At 50.0% G+C, this 25812-nt stretch overlaps 10 protein-coding genes and 1 non-coding gene across 11 annotated transcripts; 6 read left to right on the forward strand and 5 right to left on the reverse strand.

Moving 5' to 3' along the window:
* Positions 1-1317: 1317 nt before the first annotated feature.
* Positions 1318-3196, forward strand: VTN00DRAFT_2561 (uncharacterized protein; the record flags this gene model as incomplete). The annotated part of the gene is made up of 3 exons (XM_069428787.1): positions 1318-1905; positions 1967-2146; positions 2204-3196. The coding sequence occupies 3 exons, from the start codon at positions 1318-1320 to the stop codon at positions 3194-3196; spliced, it is 1761 nt and encodes a 586-aa protein (XP_069283607.1).
* Positions 3197-3675: 479 nt separating this feature from the next.
* VTN00DRAFT_2562 (uncharacterized protein) lies at positions 3676-3899 on the reverse strand (the record flags this gene model as incomplete). Its single annotated transcript, XM_069428788.1, has 2 exons — positions 3676-3790; positions 3853-3899. The coding sequence occupies 2 exons, from the start codon at positions 3897-3899 to the stop codon at positions 3676-3678; spliced, it is 162 nt and encodes a 53-aa protein (XP_069283608.1).
* A 48-nt stretch (positions 3900-3947) lies between these two features.
* VTN00DRAFT_2563 (uncharacterized protein) lies at positions 3948-6132 on the forward strand (the record flags this gene model as incomplete). Its single annotated transcript, XM_069428789.1, has 3 exons — positions 3948-4592; positions 4654-5828; positions 5883-6132. The coding sequence occupies 3 exons, from the start codon at positions 3948-3950 to the stop codon at positions 6130-6132; spliced, it is 2070 nt and encodes a 689-aa protein (XP_069283609.1).
* Positions 6133-6998: 866 nt separating this feature from the next.
* Positions 6999-7541, reverse strand: VTN00DRAFT_2564 (uncharacterized protein; the record flags this gene model as incomplete). The annotated part of the gene is made up of 1 exon (XM_069428790.1): positions 6999-7541. The coding sequence occupies one exon, from the start codon at positions 7539-7541 to the stop codon at positions 6999-7001; it is 543 nt and encodes a 180-aa protein (XP_069283610.1).
* Positions 7542-8405: 864 nt separating this feature from the next.
* VTN00DRAFT_2565 (uncharacterized protein) lies at positions 8406-10350 on the forward strand (the record flags this gene model as incomplete). The annotated part of the gene is made up of 6 exons (XM_069428791.1): positions 8406-8652; positions 8740-8974; positions 9142-9382; positions 9442-9625; positions 9691-9892; positions 9960-10350. 6 exons carry the CDS (start codon positions 8406-8408, stop codon positions 10348-10350), a joined length of 1500 nt encoding a protein of 499 aa, XP_069283611.1.
* A 1942-nt stretch (positions 10351-12292) lies between these two features.
* On the reverse strand, positions 12293-13217 carry VTN00DRAFT_2566 (60S ribosomal protein eL42; the record flags this gene model as incomplete). Its single annotated transcript, XM_069428792.1, has 4 exons — positions 12293-12332; positions 12398-12582; positions 12663-12755; positions 13215-13217. 4 exons carry the CDS (start codon positions 13215-13217, stop codon positions 12293-12295), a joined length of 321 nt encoding a protein of 106 aa, XP_069283612.1.
* A 443-nt stretch (positions 13218-13660) lies between these two features.
* VTN00DRAFT_2567 (uncharacterized protein) lies at positions 13661-14759 on the reverse strand (the record flags this gene model as incomplete). The annotated part of the gene is made up of 3 exons (XM_069428793.1): positions 13661-14286; positions 14350-14593; positions 14652-14759. The coding sequence occupies 3 exons, from the start codon at positions 14757-14759 to the stop codon at positions 13661-13663; spliced, it is 978 nt and encodes a 325-aa protein (XP_069283613.1).
* A 701-nt stretch (positions 14760-15460) lies between these two features.
* VTN00DRAFT_2568 (uncharacterized protein) lies at positions 15461-16086 on the forward strand (the record flags this gene model as incomplete). Its single annotated transcript, XM_069428794.1, has 4 exons — positions 15461-15471; positions 15639-15693; positions 15808-15890; positions 16002-16086. The coding sequence occupies 4 exons, from the start codon at positions 15461-15463 to the stop codon at positions 16084-16086; spliced, it is 234 nt and encodes a 77-aa protein (XP_069283614.1).
* A 913-nt stretch (positions 16087-16999) lies between these two features.
* On the reverse strand, positions 17000-18251 carry VTN00DRAFT_2569 (uncharacterized protein; the record flags this gene model as incomplete). Its single annotated transcript, XM_069428795.1, has 3 exons — positions 17000-17980; positions 18055-18131; positions 18194-18251. 3 exons carry the CDS (start codon positions 18249-18251, stop codon positions 17000-17002), a joined length of 1116 nt encoding a protein of 371 aa, XP_069283615.1.
* Positions 18252-20732: 2481 nt separating this feature from the next.
* VTN00DRAFT_2570 (uncharacterized protein) lies at positions 20733-22835 on the forward strand (the record flags this gene model as incomplete). Its single annotated transcript, XM_069428797.1, has 10 exons — positions 20733-20814; positions 20873-21072; positions 21140-21218; positions 21315-21425; positions 21481-21569; positions 21624-21916; positions 21969-22040; positions 22095-22287; positions 22340-22459; positions 22524-22835. The coding sequence occupies 10 exons, from the start codon at positions 20733-20735 to the stop codon at positions 22833-22835; spliced, it is 1551 nt and encodes a 516-aa protein (XP_069283616.1).
* A 2653-nt stretch (positions 22836-25488) lies between these two features.
* VTN00DRAFT_t197 lies at positions 25489-25613 on the forward strand. The gene has a single exon. It is a non-coding gene; the product is annotated as a tRNA-Met (tRNA).
* The last annotated feature ends 199 nt before the right edge of the window (positions 25614-25812 follow it).

The raw sequence follows: 25812 nt of genomic DNA on the forward strand, positions 1-25812 counted from the left end.
TGAGCTTGCTAGCTAGTGAGAAGAGGATTCTGACTGTTTACACGAATGTGGAATAACATAGACACGCGAGAGGCTAGGCCTAATTGGGTAGGAGGGCATATCTTCCACATCCCTTAATTCAGTTGGACCTAGAGCCATAAAGATCTGCTTTTCTTGTGTGTTTACTTTGATTGTGCGGTACTTTTAAAGCCATTCCCTCCTTCATATTCCTTTTGAGTACCTAGGTATCTATACATCCGCCTTAGATCGGCTAGCTTCCCACCTAAAAAGGTTGGTTTAGTCCCTCTTCACTCAGCAGAGTCCTTTGCCGGGTAGATCCTGGCCTGGCTGTAACAAATGTTTGTGGGCTCAAATAATGGCACGGCTTACGCATTTCAACTACCACAGTGGAGGGGTTCTGTCTGCACATGTCCGATGTCCCATAGGATATACGGGTATAAAATGGAGTGATTCCCGATATCTGCCTCTGATATTTATTCTCTATGGATGGTGTGGTATGAGACTGAGGTTTTCGGAGGTTTTCTCCTTGGAGTTGATACCATAAATACTACAGCTAGATGCAGGTGGGATTTCAGCCTTATTGATCCTTAACTCGACTGGCGAGTTCTACATAGCACTGGCACAAAAAGGGAGCTGAAGCGGACTAGAATTGAGAGAATCCACCAGGGAACATGCACTGTGGCGTAGTCCTCATGCGGAGAATTACTAATGCAGCATCTCCATCACTGCGTATTCCCGATCGTCCGATTTGAAGAGGGGTTTCTCCGACGGTGATCTTCGAGGGCACTAACTTCCGATGCAGCGGATCGAGAACGAGAGGATCGACGCAATTCTGCAGCGGATCTAGAGAAGATCCGGAGAGATCAGATGCATATGAGCGATCACGTACACGATTCTGTGGTCTGGTATGCAGAGATGGGGAGAAGAGGAGAACGCGCGACGTGCGGAGAAAGCGGAGTTGGCCGGCAGTAGCGGGGACGGAGATGCGCGGAGATGCGCGGACCTGGCGCGGACCTGGCGCGGATGACCGATGCTGCTTCACAGCTTCACGATTTCTAGATCTAGCTATTCGTCGAAGCTCTCTCTTGTTCCACCTCGTGCTTGGATAGATACGCGGTCATCGATCGGAGACGGCATAATGTCACTCCTAACCCCGCCATTACCCCACCGCCTGGCGGGCAGCGTTGCGAGGATTCTGTCCGAGGCCAGAAGAGCTCTGCTGCCGGACGGTGCTTTTTAACATCCCAACAGCTACCCTTGATTTTGTACTCCTGCTAAGCATCTAGTCAGCAAAGTCTTCCTTTGTTACTGCCAACCATGAGCCAATCGTTGACCAACTACATCGCCTTTGTCGAGAGCGGCAGCGGTGCTGCGCGAATCGGCCATCTTGACAGTGCAAATGGAACCATCCAACCTCTCTCCTTCGCGTCTGGAACGCCTATTCGGGATCTCTACCAGGTAATTGAAGCTGGTGAAGAGAATATTGCTGCATCTGGGGAGCCAATCCCGGCGGAATCCGTTCGAATCCTTCCTCCCATCAGTGGTCGTGATGTTCTCGCCGTCGGCAAGAACTATGCCGAGCATGCGACGGAGTTCAACAAGTCCGGATATGACAGCTCAGACAAAGTCGACCAGCCTTCGCATCCGGTTATCTTCACGAAGAGAGCCACATCGATCATCGCACATGGCGATTCCATCCTTCCGCTGCCAGAATTCACGCAGACCCTCGACTACGAGGGTGAGATCGGTGTCATACTCGGGAAGGGAGGTTTCAGGATAAAGGAAGAGAATGCCATGGACCACGTCTGGGGTTACACCATTATAAATGACGTCACTGCAAGAGAAAAACAAAGGGATCACAAACAGTTCTATATCGGGAAATCCGGTGACACCTTCTGTCCGATGGTGAGTTATACCGGGGAACGCTTGTATTTTGTCCCTGCAGTTGACTGAAATCCATATCCAGGGACCTATCGCTGTACCAGCACGTCATCTGCAACGCACGCTTCGCGTTCAGACTTTCGTCAACGGGCAAGAGAGACAGAACGGCAGCACCGATGATCTCATTTTCTCGATACCCGTCCTGATCAGAACCCTTTCCGAAGGTCAGACGCTTCAGCCAGGTGATGTGATCGCAACAGGCACTGTAAGTTCTCCTTTTTCCCGAGCATCGCGCTGTATCGAAGGCTGACCCACATCACAGCCCGCCGGTGTGGGATTCGGTCAAATCCCACCGACTTTCCTCAAACCAGGAGATGAAGTTGAAATAAAAGTCACAGGCCTTGGATCCCTGCGGAACAAGGTTGCAGCTGCAGCCACTGAGAATCCAACAATTACACGCGTGCAGAATGTCTCAAACATACCAGTGGCGAATCTGGCCAAGTCCGTCAATGGTGTTGGTTTGACGCAGATCAACGGGAAGGCACTGTACTATCAAAGACGCGGAACGGAAGATGGATTTCCTGTAGTCTTTGTGCACGGTCTAGGAGGCACCCATGACTTTTATACGCCACTGATCGGCGCCCTGTCTCTGGACAAGACACGTGCGCTTCACCTGTTCGATCTCGAAGGACATGGCTTGTCTCCCACTTCAGCCCTTTCCACACTTAGTATAGAGTCTTTTGCCGCGGACGTTAAGGGTGTCTTCGACCATGCGGCGATCACCGGAGGAGCGACCCTCGTGGCGCACTCGATGGGATGTCTCGTTGCGCTGTCGTTCGTCCTGCAGCACCCCGGCCTGGTGAGCAAGCTCATCCTGCTTGGCCCGCCGCCAAACCCTCTGCCGGAGGCTGGTAGCAAGGGCTCGTTTGCCCGCGCTGCCCTCGTTCGAGAGAAAGGAATGGCTGCTGTGGTGGACGCAGTGGCTACGGCCGGAACATCCGAGGCCACCAAGGCCAACAACTACGTCGGGCTAGCGGCGGTTCGCATGTCTCTGCTGGGCCAGGACCCGGAGGCCTATGCAAAAGCTTGTGCCGCGCTTGCAGGCGCTACCAGGCCGTTGGCGGTCGACAAGGTAGACGCGAGGACGCTGATCGTGACTGGTGACGAGGACAAGGTGAGTCCCGCCGCGCTGTGCACCAAGTATGCATCCACGATCCCGGGCAGCGGTGAGCCGGTGGTTCTCAAGAACGTCGGGCATTGGCACATTTTCGAGGATGTGCAGGGTGTGGCGGACGCCGTCAAGGATTTTATTTGAGATGGCTTGTTATTCCTGTATACTGCGGTATAACCCGGTGGATCCGTGGGGCGCACCAGGGACACGGATCTCTGGTGTTCGGTGCCGCTTTTAAAAATCATTCATCCTTATGACAGGCAGAAAGTGCATGACCACCTCTAAGACTGCTGAACAGCCGGGGAAAAAGAAAGGCTCCTATTAGTTTATATACAGAAATATTCATCTATAGAAGAGTTATCTCAAAAAGCCGGGTCATTTGGCACGAGAGATGGAAGGCGGTGAGAATGCAGCAGCAATGGTCAAAGGCAGCATCAAAACACCAGCGCTGGCCAGCATCCACCCGTGGAGCGCACCAGGGAATCTTTCCGCGACCAGATACTTTTTTTGTGATAGATCTTCGATGTACCTACCTCTCCATAGACAGTAGCATGAAGTTATGAACCGTTGAAAGTCGATCTGTACCATGCTATCGATTCGCAAACCGGGCAGGCGTCTCACCGTCAGACAGTGCGAGACGAGAGCGTCAAAGCGAGCAGGATCCCATCACCATAAAGGTCGCGCTGCGCAGTAGCATCTCGGCCGTTCTTCGAACCCCTGACGAGGACGAGGCGGGGGCTGCGATCTCCGTCCACTGAATGGAGCAAAGACAGTTGTTAAACTAAGGCCGTCCCCCGCACTCTCCGCGACCGAACGCCTTCTTGTGTCCCCAGACCGCAGCGGACATGGCGGGCTCGGCTTAAGCATCATCGATCTCACCATCATCGTCCACGCAATGGCCTCGCATCCCGTTGGAAAACGGCTGCCGATTAGCTGCGAGCCGTGCCGCAAAAGGAAGATAAGATGTCCTCGCGACCACCGGCCCTGCCAGACATGCATTCGTCGCGGCCTGCGCCCTGAGGAGTGCATCTTTCTGGGCCAGTCCAGATTGTCTTTGGAACATGTTTCTGCAACCGAGTCCAGCATACAGAGAGAGCTGCTCGCCCGGATACGGAATCTCGAGGATCTTCTACACAAGCAGATTGATGGTCAGGCACCGTTGCAGAACCCCGGGGATCCCGTCTCGCCCCCGATCACAACGGCCGGGTCGACAAAGACTTTCTCCGAGTCAGATCGTGGAACTGACGTGCTCTCCACCGAGTCAAGGAACCAGCCCCCCGGGAACGTTGGTTCTCTGCAGGTCTCTCCCTCCGGTCATGTACGATATGTGCCTCTCCCCTCGCAGTGGAATTCCGTGCTGGCCGAAACTCCTGCGAATCAGGACATCGAGGACTTAGGAAGCGACCTTGCAGACGAAGAAGATCATGATCTGCTGTTCAGCAGTCGTGGTGCGGCCTCGAGGGCGGAACTCCTGGCTCTTCTGCCTCCAGGCCGCTACTGTGACGCCTTGAAAGACGTCTATTTCAAAGTCTTCTCCCCTGTATGTTGCCTGATTTTTTATGTCTTCAGATCTCTGGTAATCCGCTGATGGATTTGGATAGCTCTTCCATGTACTTCATGACCCGACTTTCGAAGCGGAATATCAGCAATTCCGCCGTGACGCGGACAGCATGTCCATGGGCTGGGTGGCTCTGCTTTTCATCATCTTGGCGATTGCCGTTACCGCCCTCGATGACAACGATCCGACGCTGTCTGACCTGGGGCGGGAAAGAACCGTCAGTGGGAATATCAAGGTGCTGTCATCGCGTTACAGGTCCGCGGCGATGCGATGTCTGGCCGCAGACGGGATAGTATCTCGGCATTCCCTGAGAGCACTTCAGGCCCTCATTCTGCTCATTTATGCTCGGAGTCACAGAAGCCTGCCGACATGGACTCTTTTAGGGTTTACCCATCACGTCGCGATCGCCATGGGCTGTCACATTGACCCCGACAGGTTTGGTCTGGGTTCTGTTGAATGCGAAGAAAGAAGGCGCGCTTGGGCCGCTTTGGTGATGATGTACACAGTGCAGAACACTGCGTTTGGAAGCTTGGATCAACGACTTCTCACCCAGGATGTTCGGCTTCCCGCAGATGTCGACGACGCGAGCCTGATCCACGGTACACACCCTGACCGACGGATGGGACCGACTCAAATGACATACCTCTTGATAAAGTTTCGCCTTTATGAAATCTCGTCAAAGATATGCCAGGGTATCTTCAGCCTTCCGAACAAGTCCCTATTTACGATTCCCCAATTGGAAAAGGAAATATTTACGGTTCAAGAGATATGCAACACCAGTTATCTCCGTGATACCACTCGAGAACCACTTCCCGATCATCATATGGCCAACCTGAACATCATATATAGTTACATCCATCAGTTGTGCCTTCTCATGCATCGCCCAGGTTTCTGTCGGTATCTGCAAGGCGACAACTCGGATGAGACTCGCAATTCAAGGAAGAGATGCGTGGATTCTGCCCGAAGCGTTCTTTCAATCTACGAGACCCTCTGCAAATCGCCTCAATTCGCGCCTTACATATGGTATAATAGCGGACTTGGAAGCTTCCACGCGTTCCACGGGGCAATCGTGCTTGCAGTTGTCCTGATGAAGCCAGACAGCCAAGCAGAATTCAACGACATTAAGGCCATTCTACAGAATTCTTTGGATACATTCGCCTCCCTATCCCATCGCAGTAACATCTGTAGCAAAGCAGTGAAGATACTCAGGCATTTGATGTAAGTTCTTCTATCTCTTGTTCTTACTGCGCAGAGTTCTGACCTGTCATGCAGTGACGTTGCATGCTCGCGCAACTATCGCAATCCCGAACCTCCTGAGACACACTTATCGCCACCGGGTCCGGGCAATAGTTCGGCTGGCTTCATTCCTACGGGGTCTCCGGTTACTGAAAGCCAGATGGAAACACTGTTTGCTCAGATCCAGCCACAGTACTGGGTAACCCCATCGGCAATACCTTGGGAAGGGTGGGACTTCCTTACAGAAGGGCAACCACTGAGTTTCCAGCAGCCAGTGCCGGTCTGAAAAGTCGTTTTGTTCTTTTTACAAAACTGCCAGTAATAAAAGCACAAATATAGACCATCCTATCGAATTTCTTACGTTCGTTTCGGTTTGTACAAAGAATGCGTGATCACCTATCCGCGAGCATCGGCTGCGGACCTTGCGCCCTTGAGCCGATAACTTCCACCGCTCTGACACATGAAGATGCGGCAATGGCAGTCTAAGATGCGGCGCAGCAGTCATGATCCTTGTCGCCAACCCCACTCGCCTAGCATCTGTGCAAGGATGATGCGCTGAATCTTCCTACTAGTTCATACCCCTGTCATAGACCACCGCACAGGCAACAGGCAGCTATAACGCAGAAGGGAACTCGACGAGTACCATGGGGGTCCGTATTGGCCCCCATTTTAACCGGGCAGACTGCAGAGCAGTTGCTACTTATCGTCGATCACAGATTGGAAATGGGGTAGCCATTGCTGACTGCACCAGGGAATTCATTTTGGGACTATTTTAGCAGAAGTGGCTCACTTGCATAATCTAAGAAGGCGCCCACAACCCACGCGGCGTTTTCTTCAGCCGTTAGCAAGAGCCTAGTGCTCTACGGCTATCATTTACGGATTATATTTGGAGGCGTTGGGTCGGACCTTTTAATTCGCATTTCTGTTATAATAATTGGAAATAGGGGCGTGCATTTGGGCTGTCAGGATCACTCCTTTTTTTTGATATCTGTAGTATAATAGCGAGAATTTTTGGATTCGAGGAACCAGTTTATTTTTCATATCTGGTGTCCAGGACTGGATATTATCGCGTACAGACACTGAAGTTATCTCACCAAATCCACAAGATTAACGATATAATGCTGCGTACTGTATACATAGCAACAAGGAGCGTCACCAGTCATCGTCAGGATCTCCTAACCGCCTCAAACCAACGTACCGTGGTGGCTCTGGGAATCGATTCGGCACCCCTTCCGTGCGGCCTATCCTCAGCGCCCACCCGTCGCTCTCCATTTGCTCCTTCCCGTGGAAGCGCCAGAACTGCCACGAGCAGTCCTGACCATTGAAGTTCTTTATGACCTCCTCGCCACCCGGGTGCGAGTGTACAAACTCTGAGCAATCATAGACAATCCCGTCCACAACGATCCAGAGGTCTTCTAGGCTCTTGGATGGCGATTTGTCGGCTTTCGAGAGGACTTCTGGCGCCGGAATGAACGGCAACAACGAGCTTGGGATGTCTGCCGGCTGAAAGGGATATTTCCGGCTCTTTTGCACCTTGGCTGGTTGGGCGGCCGGTGCAGGGTTTGGGGTTGTATCCGATATCGAGAGGGTTTCGATATGTTGGACTGTGATCTCGAGGTCGTCTTGTTTCGTCGAGTTTGGGTCTGGTCGCCCGGTTGTGCTCCAGGGACTGCGAGCCAGTCTGAGCCACCCCATATTCGATATAATCGAGACTGTTTCAGATTCGACGCTGAGGACGATAGAACAACGATTTGGGAAGGAAAGATGGAACAAATCCAACGCGGGAAAGGATATAGGACACCTATACTGCGGAGGTTAATTGATACCAGTAAGCATTACCTATATCAACGATTCTCATCATTGCTGACACTGTGCATAGATAATGCAAGCAGCAGTTATGCGCAATTTTAAATCGTCTGCAGAAGTAGGTGCCGGGAGGTGAGTGGGTACGCTATGCGTCCATCAGCCCGTGGTCATGCAACGACTACGCACGAGGAAATAGAACAAGCAATTGCTTCCGTGCAGAGGCAGGGAAGCATCAGCCGCCGATTTTTTCGTCTTTCCGAGTTGGACATGGATCGGTGGATTCAGTGTTACGGTCCGCATACTCCGCATGGACTAGCTGGCTAGATGGATATGGAGACCCCATCTTTGGTGAGGGCCGCCATCTCCGCTCGACCTCCGCATCGTCCGTCGTCCTTTTTCCCTCCAACCAGAAGATTCTGCCAAGACCCGGATCGACTCCATCAGCACGATGGGACCCCGTATAGCTTGCAGAAGCTGAAGGTTACTGGGGCATGGGTGCTTACCCCGAACAGCCACTCAGGTAGTAACCTTTCATCACGACTCATGCAGGAGCTGTCACCATCCTGGCACTCACTTAGCCGTGGAAAATGCGGGGAGGGATGACGGAACGTGGAGATCATTCGGCATTCTGAGCAATGCTTTAATTGACACCTGTCGAGCTCGTCCTATTCCCGTGGTGAGAAAGACATATTGCTTCTGTCTATCGACATCAAGTCTAGAAATAGTTCAGTTCAGTGAATTGGAGGCTCAACCATGTCACCTGCAATCGTTGGGGAACCTTGTGCGCCCTCTTGGACCGAGTCGGCTTCCAAGCTCGAGCCATATGATGGTCCTCCAAGGAACGTCAAATACATCGAAGATCTCAAGTTTGACGACAGTCTCAGGCCCAAGAAATATGAAATTCAAGGAACTCATCCCGATTCGAAGATCTTGATACTTGATGTTTCGATTCTCGATTCCACGGGCAAAGAGCCATACCGCGGAGATGTCCTCATTGAAGGTAAGACAGTACATGTCCATCCAATTAGCTGTACCCGTTGTATATCTTCCTCTCCTATAAAGCATCATTGCTAATGTGAGTCTGAAGGCGAACGGTTCTCTGCCGTGGGTACTGTGCCGAACAAGGAAGAGTTGGAGAAAAATCCCAAAGTCAGAAAGTTCTACGGCCGGGGGAGAACCCTGATGTCTGGACTGGGAGATGCTCACACCCATTTCTCCTGGAATGGAGGGGACCTCGCGCGATTGGGTGAACTCGGAGTTGAAGAGCATACGCTGCTCACCGCAAGGAGTGCCCAGTGCTATCTGGATTCGGGATATACCATGTAAGCTGTCCCCGGCATTGAAGAAAAACGCGGCAGTCACAGCGCATGTGCCCAGCACGCCCACACTCGTAACAAGTATGAGTGTTCTATTGTCTCTTAGCTTCAAAAGCAGTCATCATCAACAGAGTATTGTGTTGTGCTACTTACGGAACTGACAACATGTGTAGGTGTTGGGGAGCAGCATCCGCGAAAGAGAGACTGGATGTCGTCATACGAAATGCCATTAACGCGGGAGACATTCCCGGGCCACGATACCTGGCCAATGGAAAGGAAATGGCCCGCAGAGATGGAGAGCTCGTTCCTGGAATCACTGCTTTTGCGGATGGTCCGCTTGAAATGAGAGAGGTTATCCGTCATCACATCGCCATTGGCGTTGATCAGGTCAAGTTGAGCATGTCAGGAGAAGAGGTCTGTCTTTGACTGCGTTCTTGAACTATCGGTTGGGCTAATACATGTACAAATTTCAGATCACGGAAATTCGATCAGCTCAAGACTGCTATTTTACCGATGAAGAGACTGCAGCTTGCGTGGACGAGGCTCACAAACACGGCAGAATGGTCTGCGCCCACGCGCGGGCTCGTGATTCTGTGAGAATGTGCGTAAAGCACGGTGTGGATGTGATATTCCATGCTTCTTATATCGACGATGAAGGTAGCGCCGCATTCTACCGAAGCTCTCTCAAACGCTAGAGGTATCACAAAGCTGAATGACTCTAGGAATGGCCATCCTTGAAAAGAACAAGCACAAGCATGTCGTAGTCCCTGCAATCAACTGGCTCATCGGAACGCTCGAGGACGCAGCCGCCTTTGGCTATCCCAAGGCCAAGGCCGAGCAAGTTGGTTACAAGAAGGAACTTGACGCGGCGATTCTCGGCCTTCGTGAGATGCACCGACGAGGAATCGTCGTTCTACCAGGAGGGTAAGTACCAGGCCAACCATTAACTGTACATTAGTACATGTCCTGTGCAGCTAACCCGAAGTCCCAGTGACTATGGCTTTGCCTGGACCCCCCACGGCACGTACGCCCGCGACCTCGCCCACTTCCAGAAACTGCTCGGCTTCACCGCGCACGAGAGCATCATCGCCGCTACGGCCGGTCTGGCCAAGCTGTTCATGCGCGAGAATGAGCTCGGCCAGATCAAACCCGGTTACTACGCGGACTGCATCATCGTAGACGGTAACCCCCTCGATGACATTGAGATCCTCCAGGACCACTCGAAGCTTAACATCATCCTCATCAACGGTCGAGTGCACAAGGCTGGACGGAAGGAGTATCTTCCACCCGCAGAGGTGGCGGCAAAGGATGGGAACGGGCAAGTCCACGACGTGGATGATAAATTTCCCGAGGTGAAGAAGGAGATGCAGAAGCAGTACTAAGGTACATGGGGTTGTCTTCTTGTCCATTCTAACGACACGTATCAGTCCACTCCGTTTTACGTTACCAACGAAAAATGACGACTGGAGTCTCATTTCATCATTTCATTCATGTGGATATCAATTAGCGTCAGTTTTGATATACGAGAATGTATGTACATGAAACAGTTTGTTTACTTACGCACTTACTGGGACGGTACATCCTCTTAGGAGGGAATGTGCCAGCTCTTCTTGCAACATTGTATATAAGCGTCTATATGCAGGCCTTTTTCCAACTTTCTGATTAACGAATATGAATATTCTATTATCAACATTCGAAGCCATTCTAGTGCATGTTAACCAATAGCTGGAATATCGAGGGGTATAACCTGACATCATCTTGCTAAGGTTCCATCACAGAAGGCTAGGGCTCTGGATGTCAGCAGTCCAGTCAGTGGTTATTAGACCGACTAAAGTCGTATATATATATATATATTTCAGACAATAGATATGATTAATTATCCACTGTCAACAACATACCTTAGGTAGCTCAGCTGATATGCATATATACCATACCAGTCGAATCCTTGCAAATGAAATGGACTGGTGGGCTTTGTCAACATACCTGCCTACTGTACGTACGTATCATATCTAGTCGTAAACCAGGTACCCATGTGTCCATGCCCCGTTCATATCATTCTAGATTTGATTCCTGGTTCCGATATGGATATATCTGTTCTTGACTTGACTAATCTGAATCCGAATCCGAATTGAACACGCTCATGCCCCGCGCCAACGTCCCAACGATTGCGATCGGGAACTGCGCAGCTTGAACAGTCTATATGGAATATTGATCTAAATATACATATAAAAGGGACACTGGACAGGACAGGACAGGAGAGGAGAGGATACTTGGCTTGGTTTTGGGAATGGGAAGCGAGGTGGTCTAAGTTTTTTTTAAGTCTTAGGCACATTGCGGTTCCGCTCCATATTTGTAAATATATGAATAAATGAAATAGAAATGGAAATAGCCTAGGTATGTATAGTATGCTGAATCGGTAGAAAAAAAAAAAATAGAAAAAAAGTGTTTCCTTTGATCGTTTCATTGCAATAAAAACACCAGAGGTATTGTTTCTAGAGATCATGATGGTTTGCGGCATTTTTGTGGTGAACTAGGTACCTAGGTATTCTTAGCACTACACCTCAACAACCTGATGAGGTCATCATGTATAATGTTATATTATGTCTGGTGAGAGAGAGGGGGGGAGAATCATACTACCTACTACAAGTATGATCTATGATGGCTCCCTATGATGATATAAGAGCCATAGCTTGAGGTAGGTTGTAGACTGATATCTACTTATTGCAGGCAGAGAGCAGGATACATATCCGGAAGGCTGGAATCTAGTCCCAAGTATCTGTATGTACAATCCATTGATTACCGGTACAGCATAGTTTAGTCAATTAGGCTCCAGATTTTGGTCCAATTCATGGATGCGTAGCAAGCAACGTAGATGTGTATAGCCCTCCGACCAGATGAGAAGCCTCGGATTTAATTTACTGGGTAAGGAGAGAGGGGTCGAGAAATGTGGATGAGGATGATAAGGAGCCAAGTCTGGGTTAACTCGATTGAGACCTACTGAAAATATGAGCTTGGCTTACACGCAGTGCAGAAATGTCCCGAGTATTGTTCTCTGGACACCGTCGCACACATTCCAGTCCTTATTGCCATGAACAGCCCACATTGAAATAAAGCAACAGAAGGACTGTAAAAATATCCACTTTCTTGTTCGGAGAAACCCTACGAATGCAAGCACAGCATGCCAGAAAACTCCACAGACTCATGTATATGAATTCCTATTCATTTTTCCATTGCTAAAATTCGTGTGCGCTTCACCATGGTAAGAAGAGCGCTTTGCAATGCAGGAAAAGACCCAGAGCCGACAGGAAAAAAACCGCACAAAACTTAGAAGACAAGAGCAGCACCCTTGGTCTTCTTGTCACCACTACACGAGAGGAAGCAACCGTTAGTTTCTGTCGAAACAAAGCGTATGATAAAAGGACTACATACCCCAACTCGAAGTGCTTGCAACGCTTCAGCGCCAGCTGGGCCTTGGTCTTGCAGACAGTGCACTCCAGGCGAAGCACGATCTTCTTGGTGGTCTTGGCCTTCTTGTGGAAGACGGGCTTGGTCTGACCACCGTAACCGCTCTGCTTCCGGTCGTAACGACGCTTACCCTGCGCGTACAGCGAGGCCTGTATATCGAGAAGAAAGTCCGGTATCAGTAAGCGCTCGACTTGGCGGAAGGTCAAACAAAGAGAAGAGAGAGATTCACCTTTCCAGCCTTGTACTGGGTGACCTTGTGCTGAGTGTGCTTCCGGCACTGCTTGGACTTGCAGTACGTCCGGCGGGTTTTCGGAACGTTGACCTGGTTATCGCGAAAAAAAGCATCAGCGTGCGTTCATCAACTTTGCTTGTAGACCCGTCGAAAAAAAATTCATCTCTGCAAAACTCCTATATAACGACTAAATTCATCCCTCGACGCAGTCACTTCGGTCGTCGATATCGAAAGACGACGGGTCGAAGCGGAATCGTTCGAATTTGCGGCCTGGAAAGTGTCGCGGCCAGAATCGTAAAAGGCCCAGATCATTGCAACCGCAAAACCGTTAATTCCCTCTCTTCCTGATCCACTACAAATGATATTTCCCCCTCATCTCACTATACCACATCTTCGACTCGAATAGCGTGCGTGCGCTCTCGGAAATCGAGTTCGTCGTCCTTTCGATTGCGTCCTCCCACCACATCCGCACCATTCCAGATTCTCCCAAAAAGCGTTCCCTGAACAAGAATCCAAACATTAAGACGAAAAGGAAAAAGACCTCCTTACCATTTTGACTGATTTGGCCGGATCGCAAGGTTAGATGGTCGGTGGTTGTCTCGGTCGTTGTATCGTGTAGGCTTGACGGTGGGTTGTGGGATTTCCTTCGCTTAGGCCCTATCGGGATTGTACTAACCGGATCAGGAGCTGTGACTCGATCGCACCCGCGCCAAGACCGCGAGTAGCGGCAGCACAAACATCTACACCGTACTTCTCTGCTCTTGCACGGTTGGATTAGATCTGTCCTGTTGTTGAATGCTTCGAAGGGAAAGATCTCACGATTCTCCTAGCAGGCATTTTGCAGATTGCCATACACACGTTGAATATCCTGGTTAGCTCCAACAGCTAAGATCTTTGCATCACAATCGACAGTGGAAAAGAGAAACTTTTCTAGTTCTACCGAGTGTATATTAATATTAAGTACGTTTTCTATATCGCATTGGTTACAACTTCAGTCAGATGCCTTGACCAAGGAGGATCGTCTCTCCCCCTCCATACCACAGGCGGCCCTTCCGAAAGTCCAAGCCCTTTTCTTGCCCAACGATCCACTCGCCGCCCTGTTTAATGTTGCCATCCTCTTTGGGCCAGTACTCCGACTGCAGCTTCCGGTTGATCTCTTCGATCTTTTCTATCAATTCCTTCACCCGATCATGATCGACACAACTTTGGCCTTCTTCAGCTGCGCCCTCGCGCTGAAAGCCATCCTGCGTGACGAATCGGGCGATCGTAATATGCGCTGAGGGCACGTTATACCGGGAGGCGACGCTGATGCCCGCTGTGGCAGCCTTATCGTAGATGTCCCGACGAAGGTGGTGGTATGTGTACTTGTCGGCTTCGGCGCTGCGATGCATACCGGCCCCTTCTCCAGCGGCGGGAACGAAACTGAGCGCCATCGCGGAGGCGTCGTAGCTGATCATCGGCTTGATGAGACGCGCCTGGTGGCCGAGTGTGTAGTCGACGATATGCGAAATACCCGTTTGTTTCACAGTGGACACGATGGCCTCCATCTCCGGCTCGGTCAGCGAGTGGGCGAGTTCCAAGGTGGTCATATGAAGCTTTTCGGGTGGCATGAACCAGAGACCTAGTTGTCATACATGTTAATGCCTGAACGTTTCCCAGATACTGATCAAACGGCAGTACTAACTTGGTGCGACTGCTTGGATCTCTCTCTGGATCGTAGAAACTAGATCCCGGATATGCTGCGGCGGTCGGGCCCAGAACACGACGCAGTTTCTCGGATCTACAAACGTCGGGTCTCTATTAGGGCCATGTAGTTTTACAAGTATCTCGTCGAGTTCCCATCCGGAGAACTTCGGGTCGAGGATCTTTGCTTTCTGCTCCGCGTTTCTTGTGGATCGGTGTTTCTCGTATTGTCTTTGTAGCTTGGCCTAGCAAGGATGTCAACGATCAATTCTGAGGATATTTCAACTGAAAAGTAGAACGTACTGGGTCATTGCTGGAGGATGTTATGAGGGGTTCGTATGGGTTTTGTCTCTTTGCGACAACTCGAACTGCGGCTGCTGTGCCGGAGAAGTCGTACATGCCTCGTGCCATGATGAAGGAGGATTTTGAACGGGTACTTTTAAATCTCGTGAAGGGTATCAGGAAAGAAAACGGAGAAAATAAAATTGCAATCACTATGATCGGTCGTGATCTCAGTCTTTGGTCGTCAATGGGGTAAGAACAATTCTGAGAAGGAGCTATCGTGAATGCAACATAGAAACACTGCTAGTTATTAAAATATAAAGAACGAAAGAACACATGCCAGTGTGGCCGTTATGCACCTTATATGTAAACTTCTGCAGGAAAAAAAAAATCTAGGCTACACCCGGCTACCTAACAATCATAATGACCAAAAAAGGAGCATCGGACGCCCAACAATTTCTGACCGCTCCTAGGATAAGCATTTGCGGTCAGCAGCTGACGCGCTGGAAGCTTGAGTACAGGGACATGAGCAGGTTTGCCTCCTTCACCGCCCTCCGCGCGGTCTCACCGCCCTCAGCCCCAACGCCAACCTTAGGCGCCAACCGACGGCACCCCGCTGCCAGTAACCCAGACCCCGCCACTAGGCGCCATTCTGTGTCAGGCTGTCCGTCTGTCTGTCCATCCTAACTCCGAACGCCAACAACCATACTAACTACCAACCACATCTCGAGAGCACGCCTGGTCCTTTCTCTTCACATTCTCTGCCTCAGATCCTCACTCTATACTTCTGTCCCACGTGTCTGTTTTACGTACATAACTAATCGCCCAACATGTTGATCAAGTAAGACCCAACCCATTTCATTTTCACAGCCCTCCGCTCCGCCGGGTACCTGCTTCTCAGGGCTGCCCTCCAGAGAACTCTGGCGCCCCAAAGGGGCTCCTCCATACAACTGTTTTTCTCTCGTACAAGAGCCCGCAGCAACTAACCGCATGTCTTACCTACTCCAGAGTCCGCACCCTCACCGGCAAGGAGATCGAGTTGGATATCGAGCCAGACTACAAGGTACCTATCCACCTTATCTAGCTACCTAGTCCAACCCCGCCCGTTCGTTCATTCATCCACAAAAAAAAATAAAAAAGACATGCGCAAGGAACTAATGATAACACAACACACCAGGTCTCCCGGATAAAAGAGCGCGTCGAAGAGAAAGAGGGAATCCCGCCCGTCCAGCAGCGTCTGATCTTCGGTGGAAAGCAGATGTATGAATACTCGTCCTCTCTCCCCCCTACTTCCTTATTTATTTCACCTTGGGATGTTCGTCACGGGGCGTAGAACTATACTGAGATGTTTTGTGTTTTTGTGTGTAACAGGGCGGACGACAAGACGGCCGCGGAATATAACCTCGAGGGCGGCGCGACACTACACCTGGTTCTTGCTCTGCGTGGTGGTGAATGAATGAGTGGTTTGATTGGATGACGCTTGACTTAACCTGAGAAGACACAGATATGTATCATAGTTGTGTTACGCGGGGACTGGCTATCTTATCTGATCTAGCCAGTCGGCCGGGAGGAGTATGTCATGTCTGTATATGGGAGAGGAGGTAATGCTTGGGGAAGGTCGCGATAGCATAGGGATTTCATTTCAGAGTCGGGCCGGAGGAGTGGTGGATGTCGCAAGCGCATCGGGGATTGGTCGATATTCCACGGATTCCCTGAGAGGATGAGAACGGTGCCCGAGTGTGTCTGTTGTTACCTGCCTGTGGCATAAAGGTCGCATGGCATGGTAGATGACAATGTGTTTTCCTGATTATTAACGAGTTTATGGATTACATCGATGCCATGATGCCAATTAACCTTTTTTTTTCAGTTTGTGAAGAGCGTTGCAAAATTATATCGTGGGAGTGAAAGGAATATGCGATTATCATGTCCTATCCGCTGCACCTGCAGCTGTGAGGAAGATAGCAATACAATGCTGGCCAGACACTGTCCGGCAGGATTTCGCCTGCAAGCTAGGGCGAATCGTGGAAACTATATTACATCGAAGAACCCGATCAATTAGCGCCAAACACCTCCGAAAATAGTGATCAGCGATTCCAGACTCCCGTCGAACGGCACGGAGAAGAACGAAAGGGAAAGAAAAAATCCGAAAACCTGATTCGCTCCCATCACGCCTGAAACTCTAGGAACCTTCCTACCGTGTCTATTCCCGTATGTATGTATGTGTGCGCCAGCAGATTCTCAACCAGTTACTTCGCCTGTAATACCCAGAGATAGTAGAACCATAGAATGCGCCACCCGATCGCTATGCATGCAGACAGGGAGAGAGGGATAAAGGGAATTCGTTTATTATATAACCATACGCAGCCGCGTCAGGCCACCTTCTTCCGCTTTGGCTGGATGAAGATGCTGGGTGGCGGCCGTTTTCTGACCAACGGCGGACGTGCAGCGGCGGCTGGAGGCGATTTGGATGCCTCGCCGTCTGACCTGAGACTGCTTTCTGGCATCCCGTGACTTACTGAGGCTGGCGGTGAGAATGATGCAGCGCGCTCCGGTGCTGGATTCGTCGGTGCGGGAGGCGGATTGGGCGGCGGGTTCGTGATTGGTCTCGAAGGTGGGGAAACTGCGCGAGAGATAGGGCTTTGAGAAGCTCCTGGCTTCCCGGATGTCAAGGCTCGCAGCCTTGCTTCCCGTTCTCGCAGGGAAGAAGATGAATCAGACGCACTTGAGGTCTTTGGGATCGAAGCGCTGGGAGATTTCGGTGCAACCGCTGACCCTACACTCACCGAGCGCGACGGGAGCTGCGGCCTGGCAGGAGTCTTGTGGTCTTCGATGAGAGCTCGAGGGACTTGCTTGATTTGAGAGGCTTTGTTGCTCAGCCGGTGAGTCGGGACGGCTAATGCCTTGTTCCGTTTGACGGCGAACGGGCTGCCCTTCTTAGGCGTTTGTGACCGTGGAAGCTCCGGCCTCTTGCACACCAACAGGGGAGCTCCGTCAGATCTGTTGACGAAAACAGGAGGAATCCCACCCATCTTGCGATCGTGAGAAGCGTATCTCTGTTTGGCCGTAGGCCTCTCCTTGGGAAGACGGATGCTGCGTCGGTCCAGGATGAATTTGGAACCATGCTTTGAACGCTCCGAGTTGATGCCTTCGAGGGCCAACTTCATCTTCTCCGCATCCTCATCCACCCTCCTCTGAACCTGTTCGAGGAGATCGCGGTAGACGTCGTACCAACAGTCGGACTCCTCCGGCAACTCGAACCTCTCCCACTCGGGGATGTCTCGTTTGATGAATTCCAACCAAAGCTCTTTGTCATCTTGCATGATATGGGGCGACTGTTGTTCAAGGAATCTCTGTGGGAAACCGTGTGTTAGTCGATGATTCGGAAAAGGCAGAAAGGGAGATGGCTGGGTTGTAGGTGGCTCACCAGTTGACCGGGGCTTTCGATCTTGAGAAGAAAGGGTCGAGCGAGGGCGTAGGGCATGTCGCCAATATCATTGAGGTCTGCAGAAGGAAAGTGTTAGCCAGACCAGGCGAATGGCAGGTGGATCGCGGCATTCACTCACTCTTCACATTCTGTATTGCGGCCCTCGTACACAACTGTAAGAGGGATGGGGGCGGCATGGTCGTGGATGTAGAGTGAACTCCGGCAGGGCGAAATAGGCGGCATATAGGATCTTTTTCAACTAGGGCAAAACGAAGGAGACGGGTATAGATAAGAGAGAATTCAGACAATAGGGCGTTGGATGAGTGAGTGTGGTGGTATTCCCGTCATATCGTATACCAGCGATATAGTGGCTGAAGGCGGTCGAGGGTCCCGGGGTGAGGTCCAGAGGGGCTTGCCGTACAGACGGCGCTAGTCCCTAGCTCGGGCCCCGTGCCACGTGACCCTTATGGGCCTTGTGGCCTGACGCAACTGGACGTCGAAGACAGAGTGATCATTGTCTCTATGTGGCACATCTTTACAGGCCGAAAGATAAGATCCATGCTGCTGATGTTTGTCTCTATAATCACTCTGACAAGTGTATGTGTTGATACCCGTCTCCTAATGCTGCATCGAAGCCTTCAAGCTCTAATCTGACTAGGCGAGGGAATTCATCATAATACACGATCAATTATCAAGAGCCTCAATCCAAAGAACTTCATGTCTTTTGTTCTGAGCCCAACGATGCTTTAAGAAGCTGTGTTGGGTCCAGCTGCTTCCGGGGTCGTCACATTCCCTGTCATGCGCCACTGGGCGAAATCCAGTAAGCGCCTCTGCTCTCCCACGACAGCAAAGACACTATCCAGCTGAGTTTTCTCGAGGCTGAGCTTTGCCGTCGGATTTGAACCCCCCTTAAGCCTCGGCCCTCTATTAATCAGCCTAAGGCTCTGACAGGCCCCTTTGTCTCAGATGGAGCCAAATGCATGTCAATCAACAAATTGTGTATGATCGACCATTTGGCACAGGACCATGACGGCCCCTCTTTTCGAAGGAACTACGCAGTCAATGTATTCAAGAGCTGCATCCGCATGAAGAACTCGTCTCATTGCAGATCCTTGCCAGGAAGTACTCTGGCAAACTGGAAGTGTTTCCGGCACCACGTCGCCTCCAGCGATTGGATGGTCGCCTGATCCTCGGGATGCAGCAGGAGTGATGCATCTGACCGTACCTGTCGCGTAGATGCACTTCCTATTTTAAGAGACGATACAGCAGGTTTAATGCCATAGCCATAATGGCCACCGAAGAATGCGACGTTATCCGGTTCTCTTTGCTGTGTCAGGCCAGTACAGGTGTTGCTAATCCAGGTCAAATCTTATTCCTTCGCACCTGCTGAATATATTGTGCAGGATATGCCAAACCATTTCAGGGTCCTTTACTATATTTGGTAGGTATACAAATATACTTATTTGCAAACAGAAGATACCAGGCAGCAGAATATCTTCGCAAGTGTCTCAGCTATATTTACAAAGCAAACAGCTGTCACAATCGACTTCACGGTCGGATCACCTGAATTCAATGGCCTTTTACCCAGTATCTGCACTTGAGAGCGCCTCCGATTTGGACTGTATCGACTCTATCATCTAAAGCAACACAATGTACAACGCCTCAAGCCAGAGTGTGCTCATAAGGTCTCTGACAATAGGAGCCCCGATTCAACCTCTCTCCAGAAGCCGTATATGATTCGCAGGGACCTTCGTGAACATGGATATTTTATAAAGGATCTAAAAGAGAATGTTGTTACCCAGGCGGAAATACCCCTTTGTTGCCTTTATGCGGGCGAACACAGCCCTGGCGCGGATTTTGAGATCAACCGATCGAGCCACTTGAAGCTTTCGAGTTTCGACCCAGAGTGGGCTGCGATGTGCAATTTTACTGTCTGGCGAATTTTTCGAGAATTTGATCCTCTGGAGAGAGTACCCTGTTCTCAGCACTTGCATCCTCGAGAAACTTGCTATACCATTAGAGCCATATGGAAGACACATGGTCTCCCATGTGACAGCCACAGAATATCACGTAATATGTCGCCCGACTTACTACCATATCAGCGATTGAAACTTAGATAATCCGGAGGAACAGCCCGGCTTTCTGTTTTTGTCCTTCCGTAGAACGTCGCTAAGCTTACCGTAACCGATGCTCACCCCGGAACCATCGAATCACGCGGAGTAGCTAAGCGGCTGCAGTTACGTCAACTGCGCCACGGGATGTATGGAGAGTATCACGAATCGCGGTGCGCTGCTGCTGAAGATCCAGTCGCCGCATCTTCAGGTCCGGCCCCTTACTAAATCGAGATCAAGTCAGATCTTGGCGATGAGGCTGCGTATCAGTGGCGGCCGAAACGTTCCTTCTAGGGCAAGGCCTACCCTGGATCCTATCGTTTGGCCCAGGTCCCATGTTATACTTGTCCCGATGCGGGGAAGACTGCCATTTTCCATGGAGATACTGCCCAGCATGGCTCGAGGGGGAATGGAGGAGCTGCGAAACGTCCCGCGTAGGACAGGCCGGTCTTTGTCTCTCCTTGGGTATATAAATATGAGGCCTCTTTGCCGCGTCATCAAAGGCACTGGCTCCTTCCAGTGTCATAACCAGTTTAATTGAGGTTGTTGCTTTACCTATGTACGAAAATGAAATTCGACATCTTCGGTCGCGGCTTCACGCTCCAGCTAGCCATTACTGTGGCTTGCGAAATGGCCTTCATTCTATTTGGTGAGTGACGTCGAGAAGCAAATAGTCTTGAGAGTTTCTTAGATTGACCCTCGGACAGGCTATGATCAAGGCCTCTTCAGTGGCATCATCGTGAACGAAGACTTCTTGAACTTGGTTCATCACCCGAATGACAGTCTTATGGGAATCATTGTCAGTATCTACAACCTGGGCTGCTTCGTCGGTTGTATCTTGAATTTTATCTTTGGCGATTACTTGGGTCGGCGGCGGGCTATGTGGATTGCCATGGGCTGGGTTGTTGTACGGCACCCGCTCCTCTGATACATTCCATGGTTGCAATACCTTCAGAGACTAAACTTGTCATTAGGTCGGAGCTGCTCTGCAGACGTCTTGCTACTCGGTCCCTCATCTGATGGTTGGCCGATTTATTACTGGAATTGGAACTGGTATGTGACACACTAATACCTCAAAACTCTCACTCATTTTAGTCAGCATTTCGCGTTCTTCCATAGATATAATGCCAAGATTAATATGATTTCTAGGAATTGAGACATCCACCGTGCCAATGTACCAAGCAGAGCTATGTGAAGCCCACAAGAGAGGCAGACTAGTCTGCTCGGAAGCTTTGTTTGTTGGCCTTGGAATCGTAATCGGTGTGTTGATGCCGTCTCGAGCACTTTCGGGTCAATATAACTGACATAGGGACAGCGTACTTCTTTGATTACGGAATGCACTTCATAGGTGACGTGCCGCTAGCATGGCGTCTACCAATTGCATGTCAAATGGTATTCTGCTTTGTAAGTGGTGACCTTTCGTCCTATTTCTCCTTCACATGCTGACCGTAATAAAAGGTGGTCATTGCTTTGGTTTTTGGATTACCTGAATCGCCCAGGTATCTCTATAGCAGGGGGCGCAATGAGGAGGCGCTTCAAGTTCTGTGTGATGTCTATGATTGCGACCCAAACCACCCGAAGATTGTGAAGGAGCAACACGATATCCTGGAAGCTATCCGGCTAGAGACGGAGGGGGGTGGCTATTCATGGTCAAAGATTCTCCACCGTGACGAAGTGCAGACGGGCAAGAGAGTCCTGCTTGCCTACGGAATGCAGTTCATGAATCAAGTTGGTGGAATTAATCTTGTTGTGTAAGTTCCGCTGAGCAGTACTGATTGTATAGAACTGACAAGCAATAAATAGATACTACATCACCAGGGTGTTTGAGTATGATGTTGGGTTTAGTAGCAGCCTATCCCTCCTCCTTGGTGGAATGTAAGTGCCACTCTGATCAACAGATAAGATCACGTCGACTTACTTCGTCTGCAGTGCTCAGTGCATGTTCCTGATCGGCTCTTTTGTCCCATCATTTCTCGTCGATCGTCTTGGTCGTCGCCGCCCTATGATGATCGGAAGCTTTGGTCTTGGTCTGTCCATGATGATGATATCTATCCTGCTGAGTTTCCAGGGAACATCTGTCGCGAAGCCAACGGCCTCCGCCAGCGTGGCCTTCTTCTTCACTGTACGCAAACCCGCGCTTCTGCTCTGAGCTGTGACTGACAAAGGGGATACAGTATATGCTTATTTTTGGTGCCTCGGTCAATTGTATCCCATGGGTTTATGTACCGGAAATTCTGCCATTGCACGCCAGAGCTAAGGGGACGGCCATTGGTGTCTCGTCCAACTGGATTTGGGTATGTTTCTTCTCCTTATATGGCTTTTCGGTAGCACGATTATCTAATATGTCAAATCTACTAGAATTTCTTCGTCGTCATGATCACTCCGGTAATCACCAGTCGGCTCCAGTGGAAGGCGTACCTCATCTTCATGTGCACAAACTTCGCCTTTGTACCTCTTATTTACTTCTGCTACCCCGAAACCGCCAACCTGACCTTGGAGGAGATTGATCTCCTGTACACCGAGCCGGGTACCCATGCGCGCCACGTCGCCAAACGCCTCCACAAGGAGCGTAGGGCGCGAATTCAACATGCCACTGGTGGCGATAATGCTAAGCCAGAGTCCTCGTTCATTGAGGGCGATAGCCGTCCTCAAATGGAGCAGAGGTCTTAACAGCATAAATCACTGCTTGGGAAATTCATTTTAATTTGTGGACTTGACAAGGAGATTCGTTGTTTTGGATATTGCACAATACACAGTCTATGTATGAGTATTTGGCATTTACTGTATGTAACTGGGATAATACACCACCGGGAGGATGAAGGAGGCTTAAATAGGCGTCGATATGGTTGGACAGATACTAGAACGCAGTCCTGAACTTTAAACAGAACTACATATTGTTATTTAATTCGGTGGTCGATTACGCTACTCTATCTGCAAATATGGCATACCTCAGCGCAAAGGTCGTAGACTGGAAGGAAGGTCATTTCCAGCAATTTAGGATGTATCCGCCTGCGACGATGCCTAGTAGCAGATACCAAAAAAACATTAACCGTAGATCGATCAAAGAGGCCGCCCGCATAGGTAGGGAGCCTGCCGTCTAAATCCGCCTTGAAACAGCTGTCGAGGAGGGTTGGACCGACTATCCTAGGGCTTAGGTCGCCTGGCCTTGTTACATGTCGAGACCTCAACGTGCTCTGTCTCTCACCCACGATGACATTCCGTGATACAGTCGCGTTCAGCATAGTGGCATTGCGAATTTAAACCTGAGTTTTTGAATCCACGGGGACCCCGCCGATCTGTGTCCTGCTGGAAGTCTTTCTGCCTTGACAACTTTCTTGTCCAACCCAAAGGTCATACTGAGCAGGCGACGAGGCCTCAGCGTTACTTATATTCCATTACTTACCCACCATTATCATCAAATTTATTGCTCTCACATCCGTCACGCCTACATTTCCGCGCCTTTCCCGCCGCAAAGACATAAATAGACATTATCTCCAGCCTTACGCACACATGATGTCCTTCCCAAAGGAATCCAAACATGCGCGTCTATTCTGCCAAACAAGATTTATTACCGCTACCCAGATCCGACTAATCAACGCTCATATCCAAGGGCCTATCGACAGCCGCGTCCGCGATGAAGCCTTATTAAACCACACCGTGAGATTGCCCATTACACAGGAGATAAGCGGGAAAGAAAAAGATCTACCTCATTTAGCTGGAACCCTAGCCTCTAATTTGATCAGGAACCCGGTCTTCGCAGACGGCAATAAGAGAACTGCATTTCTGGCCGCAGGGCTCTTTGAAGCATGCCACGTCGATATGCATTACAGGACGTGAACAACGACGCCATGGTCAACGTACACTGTGGTCTCTCAATTGGCAAGATTGGCGCAACAGAATATTCTGACGTTTGTCGTCGTCTATGGAGATCGACTAGGGTTAGTGATACGAGGAGAACTCTTGATTAGACATAGTAGTGAGAGCTATGTGAAGGACTTAATGCTCTCCGTTTCCTCGATGGAAGGGCAGATCTGTCAGAAAACTGCTACTTTGAGATCGGGGCCATATAACAAACCGATAGATCACCAGGTCTTGGACTGCTTGGTTGGAGGAGAATCGATGGTGCTTGATAAGAGTGTCGCTTCTCTTCTCCTAACTGAGGTTTGGCCTGGCTGCCAGGCTTATTCTATGACTTTCTTCCAGGGCCGCCTATGTGAAAGGAATCGTCCAGAATGCTATCGACTCATCTTTCAGGACAAGGTGAAAGTGATGGAAATGCTTGGACTCAATGGGACGCGCCGAGTAGGGAGAATGTTCCTGGATGATTCCCTCGACTACGCTGCCGCGAGCCCAACTGGGGTTCTTGCAGGTGAGTTTTCCTTTCCGTTTCTTCCTGGCTTGAGAAGACCTCTCGGCTAAAGTTGTATATCCAGTCGTCACATGGATCAGGATTTCTCAGTTGGCTGCAATATTCGACAAGGCACTTCGAGACTTGAGGGAGCATTAATTAGGCTTTGGCGGGCCTTGGCATACTTTCTTCAAGACTATGGAACAAAACAGGGGAATTCTCTTTCCGGACCGTCGGCACATCTGAAAGACGGATGCATTTCTGGCTATGATATAGCGCCGGGACTTTCAATACAAATAAAAAATATTAATCGCATAAGAAAAGGGCTGTTCTTGAAATATAAGCAATAACTTCAGAATCATATTGTTTTAAAATAGAATCTGCCAAGCCACTCGGTAGCAGGGGATGTTTACAAAAAAAAATTGGAAAAGGGTGTACATTAGTGCTGGGAGCTTTAACCTTGCCAGGGGGTGTGTGGTTCTTCATTTATTCTATACGAAACGAAACCCTCGGAATAATTGATATAGTCAAGGGAGGAGCTATAGAAGCCGTCCATCCCTTAGTTAACATGGCTGAGCGAGGATATGTCGCCTAAGATACTTAGGTAGAGTGCCATGCGGGACCTTACTAGGTGCTGATCATTTCTAACCGTATCAGACTAGAGTACTGTGCCATATCTTTCGGCACCCTCTCCCCCCTGTCCAAGCCACCTAGCTTGCCACTTTTGCTATATTTGATCTGGACTGGCTTGGTATCATAGTGTCCAGTTACCCTCCAGTGGCTTCAAAATCATGTGGTTATAGAATAGCAATCTGCCAAGACAGTAGGTGGCAGGGGAGGGGGTGACAAAAGATATGGCAACCTAGTGTGAGGAAAGTCGCAGACTTAGGGTATCGGAGGACACGTGCTGTGTCAGGATAATTCTAATTCCCGGGCTATATAAGATTCTAAAGAGACCACATTTGCATCAACAAGAGCATGTTAGCTCAGGGGAAGAGCGCGTAAGTCATCACGTGATCCGATTAAAATCCGACATCTGCTAACGTTTACACAGCGGGCTCATAACCCGGAGGTCCTCGGATCGAAACCGAGACATGCTAAGACAGCACCAGTTTCTTTTTGCTCCTTTTTTGCTCGGATATTGATTTTTCTTATCCCCTGCTACCATCCCTTTGATTCTGAAATGGGTACATCTAAGGCTCCATGTTTAACTAAACCTTATGAGAAATTTAAGGGCCATCCCGGATTTTCTATACTGTTATAGCCTTTACACATATGACTTGATCTACAAGGTGTTCC

This window comes from Thermoascus crustaceus (assembly GCF_041956765.1).
Source record: "Thermoascus crustaceus strain CBS 181.67 unplaced genomic scaffold VTN00scaffold_10, whole genome shotgun sequence".
Lineage (NCBI taxonomy): Eukaryota > Fungi > Ascomycota > Eurotiomycetes > Eurotiales > Thermoascaceae > Thermoascus > Thermoascus crustaceus.